The 14,928-nt window shown below is 42.9% G+C and overlaps 1 protein-coding gene across 1 annotated transcript in view; it reads left to right on the plus strand.

The window, feature by feature from the left end:
- The window catches only part of MACO1 (macoilin 1), a 539,166-nt gene that overhangs the window by 151,834 nt on the left and 372,404 nt on the right, over positions 1 to 14,928 (plus strand). Inside the window, exon 4 of the mRNA XM_069622729.1 lies at positions 5,302 to 5,425. Within this exon, the coding sequence (XP_069478830.1) occupies positions 5,302 to 5,425 (124 nt within the window). The remainder of the gene's footprint in view (positions 1 to 5,301; positions 5,426 to 14,928) is intronic.

The following is a 14,928-nucleotide window of genomic DNA, read 5'->3' on the forward strand; positions in this document are numbered from 1 at the left end:
TCCAAGGTTCACGAAAGTAACGGTCTGAAAAGGTCAAGGGTACTTCCCTCCTTGCAACCCATTCTGGTCTCGCCGTCTTTCTCCTCGTATTAAACTGCCATTTTAGAATTGCTGCTTCTGCATGCGCTTTGCCTTGTTCAAGTGTGCTGTCGTGCTCCGCCTTTTATCCGTGTGGGAACGTGTGATGGAAGTGAGGTATTTGTAATTGTCTGACCATTGTACTGGTGTTAGTCTGTTTTGGCTTACAGTGAGCTGTCCATGAGAAACTGTTTGTGTCGGGAAACGGTGGTGGTGGGGCGGAGTACCTACCTACCTGGTAGGATGGGGAAAAGGTGTTACAGGGAAGGGGATACTGCTTCTCACCATCCGGTGACTCACTCCCACTAAGTCCCCTCATCCAGGTGATCCTCCCCACTGGTCCACCCCCAGGAACTGGATCCAAAAGTAATGACTGTGTCCTGGCCACCTGGATGACAGATCTCTGGGGACAAGCAGGTGAGACACCTTCATGTTTCTAACGCTAGAAAGTATCCACGTGACTCTTTGACTTCTGCAGCTATTCAAGACTTTAAGCCTCTCTGAATTTTCTTTTAGCTAAGGTTGCATTTTGTACTTGCTGTGCAGGAAACTTCCTCTAGAACCTAAAGCTCTGATAGGATAACACTAACCAACTTTTTTTTGCTTCTCAAAAACCACTATCATATGTGTATGCTGACTAAATGCAATTACTGTTACTTTGTCGGTGCGCATTAATAACGATAATACTGTAGACCTGTCAAACTCCTGTAACAATTGTGCATATTCGGCAGCTACAAACGAAGAAGTAACCTGTTGAAAGTATTGTAAAGTATACCCATGTGTGTTGGTTCATTGTGCTAAGTATATAACAGTGACTCTTGTGTAAATATTATGCATCTATATTTTAATATAAATGTAAGTTGTTCTTTAATGTGCATTGCTAACTGGGTTCAGTGTACTTACCTATCGCTCATATCTTGCTCTTAAGATGAGCCTGACTGCTCTGCCACTCTACCAAGGTCTCGGAGTAGTGTAAGAAAGGCATGGTATCAAAGCGAGACTGATGCAAGTTATCACAGTTCAAGGGTGTTTTATTTAACTGTAAAGTGGGTGAGATAAACATCTATCTAAATCTAAGATGGGAGCATCAAATAATAAGAATATAGTATTGATGTAGTGCAAAACCTATTGCCAGTCCTTACTGGATAATGTTCCCAAGAAAAGAAAAGTGTTCACAAAATGATATGTTATGGCCGGAGTCACCTTCCCTGCGTTTTTAGCACAGGACAAGTTGGGACTCTTGATCACAGCACACTCCTGGGCTTCTCTGGCACAAGCTCACAGTTCCGTCTCACTATATCAGGGCCTTCTGGACTCCAGTCTCTTCTCATGCAAAAGTATCTTGCTTCAGAGGCCTGGTATGCCAAATCAACAAAATAAAAGTTCCCTCTGATAACCTGCACGTAGGGTGATTACTCTTCACCTTTGTTTCCCCCTCAGCCGGTCTCCGATCCTACTCTCTGTGATTAGCATCCCTCAGTCGGGCTCATACCAACCATTCAGGATGCATATCCCCCAGTCGGGTTCATACTTGTCACAATGTTGTTCACTTAGCTTCTTCACTACTTTTCTCTTGACCTCCCTCATTCGGGTTCACTATCGCCTCCTAATCACAATTTCTGTATCCGTATTTGTAGAGTCTCAATGTCTTGGGTCCCCCTCATCCTGGCTCAGACGCCAGCTTTAAGACAAGACCTCCGTCGGACAATCTCGCTGGGTCACATTGTTATGGCGTATTTATTAACATTAAGTTCGCACAGTGTTCCCCTCCACTGGGCGCAAACACATGACTCGCAATTCCCTTAGTCGGGTACACAAGTCCACAATCTATGAACTCTTTTGCAATGTGTCAAGGACTTTCAATGTTACAAGGGGTTTTTGCGTGACCCATGGATGACCACCTTGACACCTCACGTTGGCCTTCCCTATGGACTCTTGGTCTTAGTATTTTCTTTCTGCTTTTAGCTCAATACCGTCTTTGTTCAGGAGAGCGATACCAGTCAGAGACCTTGGACATGCGCCCACATGGTGCCGGATCAACTGCTACCCAAGTTCGCACACAAAGGACATCTGTCTCTTTATCGTCATAATGTTGCTACTGCAATCTTGAGTCTAACGCAGTCCAGCCCACTATCGGGTTCTTCAGACTCACCGGCTGTATTGAATTCTTTGGCGTGTTTTTTGCCGCTGGAGTCAAGGACGGTACCACGATAGCAACCGCATCTCCCCGCCCTGGCTATAAGTGTGGAAGGTTTCTCTGTACCGCTGACATCCGTCACACCATTCGCCAGCTGCAATTCCCTGTCTTATGTTTCTTTTGTCATGGGCTTCGCAGATCTGGGTTGAAAAGGGCAAGGGCAACACCATCCTTGACGTACTTTCCGGTCTCTCTGCCTTTCTCCTCCGTTTGAACTGCTGTCCTGGAATCGTGGTTACCTCGTGCATTTGGGCTTGCTCGGAGTGTGCTCTTTTGCTCCGCATTTTTTCTCAGTAGGGAAAGGGCAATCACATGAGTCTAGTTGTCGGCAATTGCCTTGTGTTGGGACAAGTCAGGTAAACGGCTCTGATATTAGTCCGTTGTCGCTCGCAGTGTGAGAAAGTGTTTGTGTCGGAAAAAGGGGGTGGGGTAGAGTTTCGAAGTATCCTACTGGACAGGATGGGGAAAAGTGTCCTTATGGTGAGACGCAGTATCCCCTTCCTTAGGTGTCCCACTTCCGCTCCCCGAAGACCCCCCACCCCCATCCAGGTGATCTGCCGCATTGGTCCAACCCCAGGAACTGGATCCAATAGCGATGGCTGCGTCCTGGCCACCTGGAGGACAGATCCCCAGGGACAAATAAGTAAGACACTGTCGGGTTTCTCACAGCAGTACAGACTGATGCTAAGAGTTGGGGGATCTACACACCACTGGGATAGCTTACTAAAGTCTTACCTCCAAGTGAGACTTTAGGAAAACTGCCCTAACACCCTAAACCCATGAGCAATCCACAATGTGAAACTTAACCTGTGAATAAACATCCTGTTACACTGGTCCAGTCCCCACTTGAACCTTTTAATGGTTCCATTTAACTTGGTGAAATGATTGTGGCTGTGGCTGGTGTACTGTGCGTGTTTGAGTATTAGTGTGTCCTCCTGCATGCCAAAGAAGAACAAACCAATCGGCTTGTCTCTTAATAGAAAGGCAAAAACATCTGGCGCTAGCAGAGCAATTTTCTCTTAGAGTTGCCTCCAGCCAAGATTGCTAGTATGGTAACAAAGCTGGGTAAGTGCTTGTTCAGTGTGCAGTTGGCAGTCAGAAGTTTGAATCCAAGTCAAGCTGACTGTCTTTGTTTATAATTTTTTTCTTATGAGGTTGTTAATTTTGGTAATGACCATTTACAAGGCATACAATAAGCGGTGTTGCACAGCAATTTACTATGCAATTCTGTCGGTTTGCTAATTAAATTGACACTTGTGCAGCAAAGCTAGCTATTTAAATTAGCCTGTTCAATGAAAGCACAGCTTACTTACCCAGCAGTCTTCTCTTGCCCCTCGGGGTAATCTACACTCCCTTTTCTCTGTAAATTCAAAGGGGCTTATGGAGAGGGAGTGGATCCGTAATCATCTCCTCTACACAAGTGCCAAAAGCCTGTGTGGAGTGCTATGCAAGATTACGCTTTTATTAAGTTATGTCCTATTTGGCAAAGAGCAGTATGTTTTAAACTTTATTTTTAAGACGGTCCTGCAATTCCATTCCTAAAAATGTAAGTGGTTACATGGTGCATAATTACAGTATTGCGGTTGTAAAAACACTGCATTGTCTCCCTGCTTTACAGTAAAGTTTAGGTAATTGTATCTAAATCTTAGTGTCAACTAGATTTCATTTTGTTTGGGGAGATTAATCATATATTGACAAGTAAACACTTTTGAACACTTATCTGATCACAGAGGTAAATGGTTTTTATGGAAAACAGTTTTTTGACCTGCTGTTTGCAAACATCTGTGCCACTGGTGCTCAATGACCTGATCCCATACTTTTTCTTATCACCCTTCTGCTTTATACCAGCTACCGTGAAAGTGAGATGGCCCCAAACTACAATATTGCACCTAGTCCTCCCAGTTATCTGTGCCATCCAATCAGTTTAGTCTATATTTACTTTCCTCTTCATATTGAATACACAAATCTAACGATGTTAACTCAAAGTAGTGACCAGTAGTTCCATCCAGCCTGTACATCTACGGGTGTACTGCAATATCATACGTAATTAGTCTGCAGAGCTCGCTTTGCTTTGAGTGTATTACATATTGGTGCCTGCGGGAGACAGCTGGCCAAATTGTTTTATAATATCTATTTATTTGTGTCCATTCATGCATCTAAGCTTTTTTTAAATTTTACGGACCCTCATCTAGTGCTCAAGTCTACTCACCCACTCGCATAGTAGAGTAAATATTTTCAAGCGAGAGTACCATTTACAGGGGATGTTTGAAACTTTTATTTAACATTTACTTTGTTTGCAGTAAATGTAAAATAAAATGTTTACTGTGCATGGCTTGCCTCTGCTCTGGATGGCAGCAGTATCCCAAACATTAACTGGGATTGTGGGGACATGCAACAATTTACAGAAGGCCCATTTATATTTTTTGTCATCTGTTACTATGTGTCAAGCGCATTTCTCTCAGGTCGATAAGGTAAACAAAGTTATTCGGCCTGCAAGTCTAGCAAAATTTAGATACATTTGCAAGGCCTGACTCATCTCACTAAAGTCTTATTCAAAAGTACACTAAAATGCTATATTGGTGTTGATTGCATGTCTTTGGTGCAAATGATGACTGGTGACATTAAAAATGAGTACAACTTTGCTAATCAAATGGGTTTGTTTGCTAATCGAGAACATTTTAATTGGCAAACTCTGCTAATCAATTTCTGTAAACTAATGTATGTCTTGCTTTATATTACAGCGTTTAGAGGGAGGAAGCCAGTAGGAAGCACTATATAAAAATGTAATTTATTATTCCTTGCTCTTCAAAGTGAGTAAGGTAGAGCAAAGTGTGAGTGAAGGTGTGTGATGGACCAAGGTAAAAAAATAAATGGAAAAAAAAGCATAATGCAATTGGGAGTTGTATAATAGTTTTCAGTCCTCACTATCCAGCTTTTCACCAGTACACACCCAACATAGGAAGTAGATTTTTATAAGAAAATAATTTATCTGTTTTCTGATTACTACTTGTACTTTATTCCAACAGAAAGGGGAGTGTGTTTACCGACAGTATCATTATGGATACTTTTTGTTTACATTGAAGCAGCAATTCGATTCAAAGATCTCAAAAATTTTCATGTAGACCTTTGTCGTCCATTTGCTGCACACTGGTAAGTTCCATGTTTTTTTTTTTCTTCTTTTCTTGTTCTATACACGTTTTTAGCACTGCCCTTAATGTTTTTTGTGCCTGGTTTATCCAGTTGAGGGTAATTTATGCATTCAAATATTCACTTTAATTTTGTGTAGGTTTACCTTGGCTCATTTTGTCAATGCTGCTAGATGGAGAATGTTGCTGCAGTTTAAGGGATGAAGTCCTTCCTAGAAATTTTAATAAACCGATGGCCTTTATGTAAACGAATGTGCAAATAGCCTATTCCGTATTTAGCTCTTATTTTGACTTGTCGCTTACATCACAGCCAATTTAAGTCTGGCAATTGCATGGCTCGCCGTTTATACTGCACCTTTTTTAGCACATAGTGCTGCATACTCTGCAAACCTATTATGATGAACAGGAAAGACACTGAACTCTCGCCAAACCCAAGGGTTGGCTCCTGCCTCTCTCCCACCCTCTCCAACGCCTACACTAAACTCCTCTTCGCAGCCCTTGACTCCCTGGGAGTGATCTATACCAATTTCACTGAAGACACTCAGATTCTGATCCCCATCACAGGAGATCATAAACAAGACGCGATCACCATCAATAAAATGTATGCCATTATTCAAAATTGGATGGCATTGAAGACTCTGCCTAAATGATGAAAAAAGAGATCCTCCCCGCATAAAATCTCTACACTGACTACTTCATCATCATCCTCATCATCGATGGAACGTCTACCCCAGTCGTTAAACAGGTAAAAACCCTGGTTGTCTCTCTAGATGCCAACCTATCTATATCAATACCCTATCGTCCTCCATGGCGTATACCTCCAAACTGATCTCACTCAGCCAAGAATTCCTCACCCCACAAAACTGCCTCGGCCCTCATATTATCAAAATTAGACTACTGCAATATCCTATTAATGGGAACCACAACAACAAACCTGGCCAAATAACAACTATTGCAGAACAAAGCCCTTCGAGCCACCTTTGGCCTAAAGAGAAACAAACCTATATCCAACACTAGAAGAGAAGTACAATGGCTCCCCATCCAAGCAAGAATCATCTTCAAGCTTCTGACCAGAGTATACAAGCTTTGACAAGTCAAATGACAAGATCCAGCACGCACGACAGATCAAAACCTAACTCTGAAAAATAGAACTAGGCTACTACTAGTTCTATTTTCTTGACCAGTAGGGTCTGACTTCCCCCTATGTCCTCCTCCGTGCCTGCAACTGTGATTATATCTGACTGTAAATGCACTCACTTCTGTGACTACATGCAACTGTGATTATACATGTCTGAAAACAACTCAATTGCTTAAACATGTCCTGTAACCATTTAAGCCTCAATGTAACCTATGCCGTGGTACCTCTGGGTTTGGGCGTATAACAAATAACATAAATAAAATAAGGTAGGTAGCAGAGTGGCAAGGTGTAGACTAAGGAGGCATGCAAGAGTGTTCTAGGGCTACAGTGAGTCCACACAGGCGCAACACATTTCCAGTAAGACAGATAAGTACAATAATGTATTAGGCCTTTAAAATACACACTAAGGAATGAAACATCTAGGCAAATACTGTCTCACGTTAACTATGACATCAAATATATACATTCACTCTTAGGAGAAGATAGAAGGAGCATATGATTCAAAACCAGTGTACAACAGGTAAGTAGTTGGATGCTTAACATACAGTAGGAAAGTAGTATGTCCAGTGCTAGGATGGTTTGGGACTTTGTGCCCTAAATTCATCCATTCCAAAGTTATACTTTCAGTTATACTTTCAGGTAGGTTTACTATGTGATTTGACAATGTCAATGGTTGCAACTCAAAGTTCCCAAAAAGTTTAGGTAAGTAGCTCTCTCAATCCCACTACTCTAGAATATTCCTAAAAGGGGATCATGAAGGCACAGCTACAACAGCCATTGTCAGCAGGCTGTCATTCTTGTAGGGGTTTTGGCTCCAACGATGATTGGTCCAATGGCTGCATTCATCCTTTTATCCAATATCTGGACTGGAAGCTCACACCGGTCTACTTATGGTAAGGATCTGCACCATTTGAACTGGTAGTGGCTAGCCAATCAAGGAAAGCAATTGACCCCCACACCTGCCCAGCAACAGACATTCAGGCATCTAGATGTTTACTGGGACGAGACCGTCCTAATCCCCACATCTAGGCTCACACAAATACTGCCGTTTTGCCCACAAAAGCAGTGGTTTTCCATGGGGAAGCACACTCCATATAGCATTTCCTGACCCTGAGAAGGAAGAACAATAGGGCCAAATGACAAGCAAAACCCTCATGGCACAGCCAGCTTTGCTACCAGCTCATCCTAGGCACATGGTAAAAGTAACCAAAAGCCATTATACAAAAAGTTATAAGGATGCAAAGTTTCCAAACTGCCGTTCACTTTAAAGGGATGTGTGTGAAGCGCAATTGTTAACATACAAGAACTTCACAAAGAGACAGTCTCTCAGTACTGATAATCTTATGGACCGATTAGTTTCCCCATAAGAATGAGCAAAAAGAGAAAGGAAGTCAAGCCGAATGCTTTACTTCCAAAAAGTCAGGCCAGGAGTCCCAACAAATCAAAAAGAAAGGGTGTCCCATAGAAGTCTTGGAGGAAAGCAGCAAACAGAACATCTTTCTTAACAAAAAGGATCAAGCTGGGTAGGCCAGCATGGTAGAAAATTGAACCTGTGTGTAGACTTGATCAACTTCACTGAAGGATTAAAGATGCCAGCATTGTTTCACTACATAGAACAAAATCTTTCGATTGCGTGGTACCTCAGGAAAGCGGTGGTGAAATTGGGGCTTGGCCATGGTATGGTTGCGCTGTGATGGCAACTTTATGCATCACCTGGAACTCAAGTATAAAATAAATGCACATACATTTTAACCTTTCTTCCCAAGGGTAATGGGCAGAGGTGGCCCCTTTACCAGTTCTTTGGTACGTTAGCTGCTGCCCACTTGCTCACTCTGAGAAGAGAATGCTTTCGCTTGCAAGTACAAAAGCAAGATCTTTGCTACTCCTTTTCAGAAAACTGCTGTGTACATCGAAGCCTAAAGCTCTGGAGCTGATAAAGAAGGACCTCGATTCAGATTCCTATAAAATGCTAAATAAATGGGAGGAAAACCTTCGACTTCTCCAAGACCTGGACTGTTCAGAAGACCTCTTGGTACACAATCCTAACAAAGTCACAAAGAAGCTCTATGAAAACGACTGGATTCTCACGTTGGAAATGGCTAGCAGATACCGCCTGACCTCTGCCATTGCGACTCCAGAAATGAAAATTCAAGAGGTAAGAGGCTACTTAAATGTCCAGATAAACAAGTAAGCAGACAGATCCTAAAATTCCGACTCAACCAGGTGAGAACAAAGGAAATACAGGCCTTGAGAAATCAATCTGATTCTGCAACCTGCAGATTCTGCTTAAAAAAAGACACTGTGGAAACCAGCCGCCATCTCCTGTTGGAATGTAGCTCTCTAAAAGAGGTCAGGTCAAAACATCTTGCAAGAGCTCTAACAAACTATTCTACCTTAGATGATAACGAACTTTGGGCATTGCTTTCAAGTGGGGAGAACGGCAGCTGTGTGATTGTGGTCACTCAGTTTTTCAGACATTTAGATTTGAACAATGAAGATACTTTACGAGTGATGGACAATTCTTAATTCGATTCAACGGGCTATACCTGATGAAATGGAGGGATACTTTGTCTTGAGCATAGACTTTAAATATGCTCTTTGTAAAAATTGTCATACAATTAAATCAAATAAAAAAAAAAAAAAAAAAAATGCTTTTTTCGGGTGTGAAGATATGGGTAGGTCAGCTAAAAGATCTTTTCGAATGGATTGTGTCCTCCCACGTATTCCTCATCCTTGATATCTCCAATATCCAGCTTCAGCTGCTTTGGAAAAAATAAATTTGGCAAAGGGTGCTGTGCATTGATGTGGTCGACTTGATGTCCCTCTGTTAGGGAGAATTCTCAGAATCAGAAATTTGCTAATTCCTTTCTACCTTGGAGACCCCCAGCTCTTTTGCTGGACTTTAGGACTTTTAATTTTTATCCTAGAGAGAGAGAGACCGTTTTCCCACTCTCTCGTATTTTTGATTTGAACCCTGTCTTTCTTTTGGTTTTGGAGTCTGAAAAACTCCATAGGCATCATCTTTTTACATTGACATATAAAGTGCAGTGGCACCGAGAAATCCTTTGGATTTCCTCTAAGGTTTAAATACCTTCTCTTGGATAAACTACTGTTTCCAAGAGAAGTGAAGTGAAATTGACTTTACTTAGCTTTTTCTCTTTGTAGACCCAGCACACACTATCTTGCATACAGTGCTGGAGGGGTTACTTAGTATCCCCTTTTGTCTACCTTCTCATGTAACATTTTTGTTACCCTTTCTACAATTAAAGGCTGGTGGCAGTGGTTTACTTTTTACTACCATTTGAGTGTTTCTACCGCAGGCTGCAATTGCAGCTGCAGTACTGCACCCACGGGTGCCCATTTTGTCCAAAAGGCCCGGGTCTCCTTTTTTTTTTTTTTGCCATTTCTTGTTGGAAAAGGTCCTTCTTAAGATTTACTCTGCGCGCCAAACTAGGTTTGGTCCCTTTGTTGGTTTTGTCTTTGGCAGGGTTCACTGGTGAAACCCACCTCTGGCTCCAGCGTATCTGGCAGGGCAGGAAGCGAGGAAGGTTCACAAAACTCCCTGTGCTTAGTCTTCTTGGTTACAGGAATGCACCCAAAGGTGATTGGCTGGCTGGCCTCGCAGGACTGCTACCCTGCTGTGAGTGATAGGCTGTGAATGAATGAGAGAAACTTGTATAAAAGGCGAAAGCTTTTGCAAGGAAGGCAGTCGACCACTGGACGAAAGAACTGAATAAGCTTGCTGTAACTTCCTGGACGGTTGGTTTGCCCGGTGAAGCCCTGCTACATTGCTGAAGCTCCAAATTTCTAATCGACTAGAGAAGTCCTGCAACAACGACTTATCCCCTTGGGTTGGTGGGACCAATCAGCCCCAAGACTAACTCGACTGGAACCCCTCTCTCTGCTGGCTGTACTTGATTGCTGCTGCAGGAACCGAGTGCCTGGGGACAGGAGCACCAGAATAGAGTGCCTCTCTTTAAGCCATACCTAAGCTCCAGGAAGATCCTCCGGGCTCCCTTGAACCAGGACTAACCAAGCCTGAACTACCTCAACAGAGTGCTGGACCACAAAAGCAAGGAAATTCCACAAGGTGTCTAAGAACCGCAGTGGTGCTATCCGCGAAGTGCAGCTGATCTGAATTGCTCCCATTGCTGCTGCCGACCTTCGAAGCTCTCTCTTGTACCCCCGACTGAGCCCCAGGAACAACAGGATCTGCAGGAACTACAACAGGACAGAAGCCAGTTGGAACCTTTTCTTCAGCCTCTAGTTACTGTGAACTAGGGGTACTTACCTCTTGTGTGTAGCTTCCTTTTTCTCAGTTGAGGCTTGCATTTGCTGCCTTTTGCAGAGTTGGTTGCAGCTTTGCCCTTCACAAGCCTTCCAGCTTGTGACCCAACAGTGATTTCTTTTTACAATAAAACTCTACTAATCTTCAAGAAGTGCCTCCGCTCCCCTAGACTTTGCTCAAGTGACATTGGCTGTCCTGGCTCCCTGAAGACTCTTCTTCCCCTCTGACTTTGTGTTGATCTGTCCCTCCAAAAGTCATACATACCTTACTTGCATAGCTGGGAAAGTGTTAACCTGTATTTCATTGGGGGATTCTAAAGTGCTTACCTGTTTGAGAAACGTGTTAACCATTGTTTCCTTCCCTTCAGTATTACCATTTAAGTGTGAAAAGTGATATATTAATGTCCACAGAGTTCTAGCTATTGAAGTCATCTTAGGGTGTAGGAATATGTATGCCATCCCAAAAGGGTATCTACTTACTTTATTGAACTGAAGGAGTGTATTGTTGAAGTATATTTAAGTGTTGCATATTGCTACCTTCTAAAAAAAAGGCTGATTTTAAAGCTGACTGTTAAATAAATAAATCATTATTTTAATCAAGAAACCTGGAGTATAAGTATTATTTGAACACCTGTCACTGTAAATCTGTTACAACCCTACAGCTCACATTGACCCCTCTTGAGATAGGTCTGTCTGCTCAGACACTCTACCAACCTGTGTAGTACAGGCCTATACCAAAGGTTGGGTTACCTATTGCCAAGAGAACAAGGCTGGTGTAGTCTCCCATCGGGTTACTACATACAATCTTGCCTAATACTCCCGTGGGTGTCCCTCTCCGTCACTATAAGGCCAAGGATTTTCTATGTTGCTAACTGCACTCCCGCCTTCTTGTTCTTTTCTGTGGACTGATACATTTGGGGGAAGCCTTGTAATCCCCTTCGCTCACTGTCCAGGGTCTGTACGTGGGTCTCCTGTAGTGTCATTCCATTGGATCCCTCCCTGCGTATGTACCTTTCCAATGTTTTCCTCTTCAGTGTGGTGTTTAGCCCCTTTATATTCAGAGAAATGATGCATAGGCTTCTGAGGCTATCCATTTTCGAAGGCTTTTTTTTAGCTTTTCTGTGCCTTCACCCTCTTTCCTGGTCGGACTCTCCCCACCCCCGGCCCCCCCCGCCTCTCCCCCCTCATCATCCATACTTTTTTAAAGGCATCTGTGTTTTAATTCTGCAGCACACCAATGTGCAGTGTTGCTGTGAGCCCTTTGGGTGCTGCCTTTTTTATATTCTTTTATGTTCCTTAGGAACTACTGTTCTCAAGGTTAGAGGGATACTTCTTATCCTTCTTAGCTTTTTCTTTTGAGAGATCAGCCTATGTGGAGTGCTGAGGGGTTACCTTGCATCCACTTTCTCTCTGCTCCTGTAACATTTCCTTTTTTAAATGTTTTTTATTTAAAAAGGTATTATGACTCATCAGTCTTTGACCTTTTAAAATGAGGTTTTCAAAATGTTTCAGGAGTCCTATCCCAATTCATTCTATTGAGTACCTGCATATAAAAACGTTATCCAAGTAGGTAGCCAAGACAATGATGAGTGGCGCCCTTTCCCCCTGCATACAGACCTGCCACCAGCCATTGCTGTCACGTGTTTTAAACTCTTCAAAACATCTCATCCCACCCTCACTCTTCTATGCATGGTTAACGCCTTGCAGGATAGTACTAGATGTTTGTGTTTCCTTTTCATTCTTTATCCTACATAACCTGTAGTGTTTATTGGGCCATCCTTTCCACGATTGGCTAATGTTTCCAGGGTGGGATATAGGTTTAGACTCATGAAATTAGATCTGGGCATTTTATCAGGTAGTAGGCGGATGACAGAATTTCAGCTTTCTTCTTTTTTCCAGAGTCTGGATCCAATTGTGTCTCCTGAGTTTGGTCTTATTGAATTCGGATTTGATTGTAGCTGGTCCTCAGTTGTGCCCAGATATCTTAGGACGTCAATGCATACTGTTCTCCAGTCTTACAGTTCTTTATCCTGCCCTCTCGTCGGTCCCTCCTTTTAATGCTCCGAAACCTCGTACTGGGTTGTCCAAAGTGCAGTTACGGAATAGGTTCAAATTCTTTCAAGTAACTTGCGCATACTGAGAAATCGGGCCTAGTTCTTGCCCTATTACTGATGCTGGCAAACCGTTTGGGATTTTCAGCACCCTTTTCCAGAAATGGCCTTCTAATGTGTCCCATATTTAGTCAGGGATTTTGCCAAACGTGTCAGTCCAAAGGTCACTGTCGGAGCAATCTTCATTTTGTCGAAGGTTAGGCTCGGGATAATTGAGAATTCACCAAATTTCTTTTCGATCAGTCTACCTTGGTTAGCCATTGTCTGCCTTTTGGATCTCAGCATGTTTACTCTATTTACTTCTCTCAAAGACGTACTCGAGCAGCTCCCCAGGTATATGAATGATGACCCTTCAGATAACCTGATGTTCTCTATGTACCATGCTCCGTTACCCGGCTTCCTTCCCCTTGCTGATTGAAGTGTCGGGACCCTTGATTTGGTTAAATTAACTTTCAGACCGTTTGCATGTATGTATGTATGTATGTATGAGTTTAGGGTGTTTAGTTGTTGCTGTAGACCCACCGGAGTATGGTCTAGAAGGACCAAGTCGTCTGCATACATCAGGTGGTCGATAATGGTCCCAGCGATGTTGTGGGGGTGTTGGGCAGAGGGGCCGGGGGGGAATCTCCCAACGTCTTTCGTTGGGAGATTCTGTAAGGTCTGACAGGAAGAGTTTAAACAAAGAGGGAGCCAGAGAGCAACCCTGTTTTAAGCCTCTGGTTGTTATTAAACAAGTCGGAGTGCCCCCTTGGTCCATTTTTGTCTGTAATTCCGTACCTGTATGGAGCTCCCTAATTGGTTCCCGTATGTCCCATGATCAGCCCCATTTAGCCAGCTTGTTCCAAAGCATACTTCGATTGATGATTGAATCAAATGCCTGTGATAGATCGATGAAGGCAAGATGCATCTTCTTGTGGCAGTAAATTGACCGCTTTTTCAATCGTTTTAGTAAGAATACGTTCAAATATGTATTCATGCCTCTCACAAAACCTGATTGCCATTGTCCATTTGCTCTGAGGATAATGTCCACGCATCTAAAGCCACCCAAAACCAGCTTAGCCAAGATCTTCCCCCATCGCATTCAGCAAGGCAATGGGGGCGATAATTGCTGGGGTTTGTCCTATCGCCCTTCTTGAAGATGGGAACGACTATAGATCTTTTCCAGGAAGACGGCACTTGCTTTAGTGTCTTTACCCGTTCAAATAGGATCTCCATGAATTTTGACCAGAGTTCCTGTTCCTCTTTAAGAATGGCAACCATCAAGCCCTGGACCTCTTGAACTGCTGGCTTTTTAAATAAGGTGTAGATGTCTTCTTCCTTGGTTTTAAAGGTCCACTCTAATCCACCACTAGGGGTCATCGTAGGAGCTTGATCTTCTGGCTCATTAACTCCTTAACTGCTGAGCTTTAAGTCTATGCAGAAAGGACGAGCATACTAGACCTTCCCAAAATATGTCATCTATTCCTTTTCCTCTACCGCATTAGTTTGCAGAGCGGCAGTCACGTGGTATATTGAGTTTAGGAGTTTGCAAACTTCCCCTCTGTTTTTTTGGAGATTTTCTTGCATTATTGATTCAGCGTCTTCTTGACTCATCTTATGTTTGAGCTTTTACCCAGTTTTTATAGGCTGATTTCCTTGCTTTGATCAGAGCAGTTGATGTCGTAGGGTTTCCTGCTCTTATCCTTTTTTATATCCAATCTTATTTCTTTCCTCTCTTGGATGAGGTCCCATTGGAAAGAGTGCTTATGCTGGAAACCACTCTTTTGAGCCACTATACTTTTTTCGATAAATCCATCAATAACTTTGGTTATTCCAGTCTCAAACCTTTTTTTCTCCATTCTTTTTTTATGGAAGTTTCTCCAGTTCTTTCGTGTTTTTTTTTTTTTTTCTTGATTCTTACTGCATCAATTTTTAGGATATCCCCCCTCCTCACCCCCCCAACTCCCTCATGGTTAATTGCCACTGGACCGG

Source organism: Ambystoma mexicanum, chromosome 11 (assembly GCF_040938575.1).
Source record: "Ambystoma mexicanum isolate Mex_15411 chromosome 11, UKY_AmexF1_1, whole genome shotgun sequence".
NCBI classification, from domain to species: Eukaryota; Metazoa; Chordata; class Amphibia; order Caudata; family Ambystomatidae; genus Ambystoma; species Ambystoma mexicanum.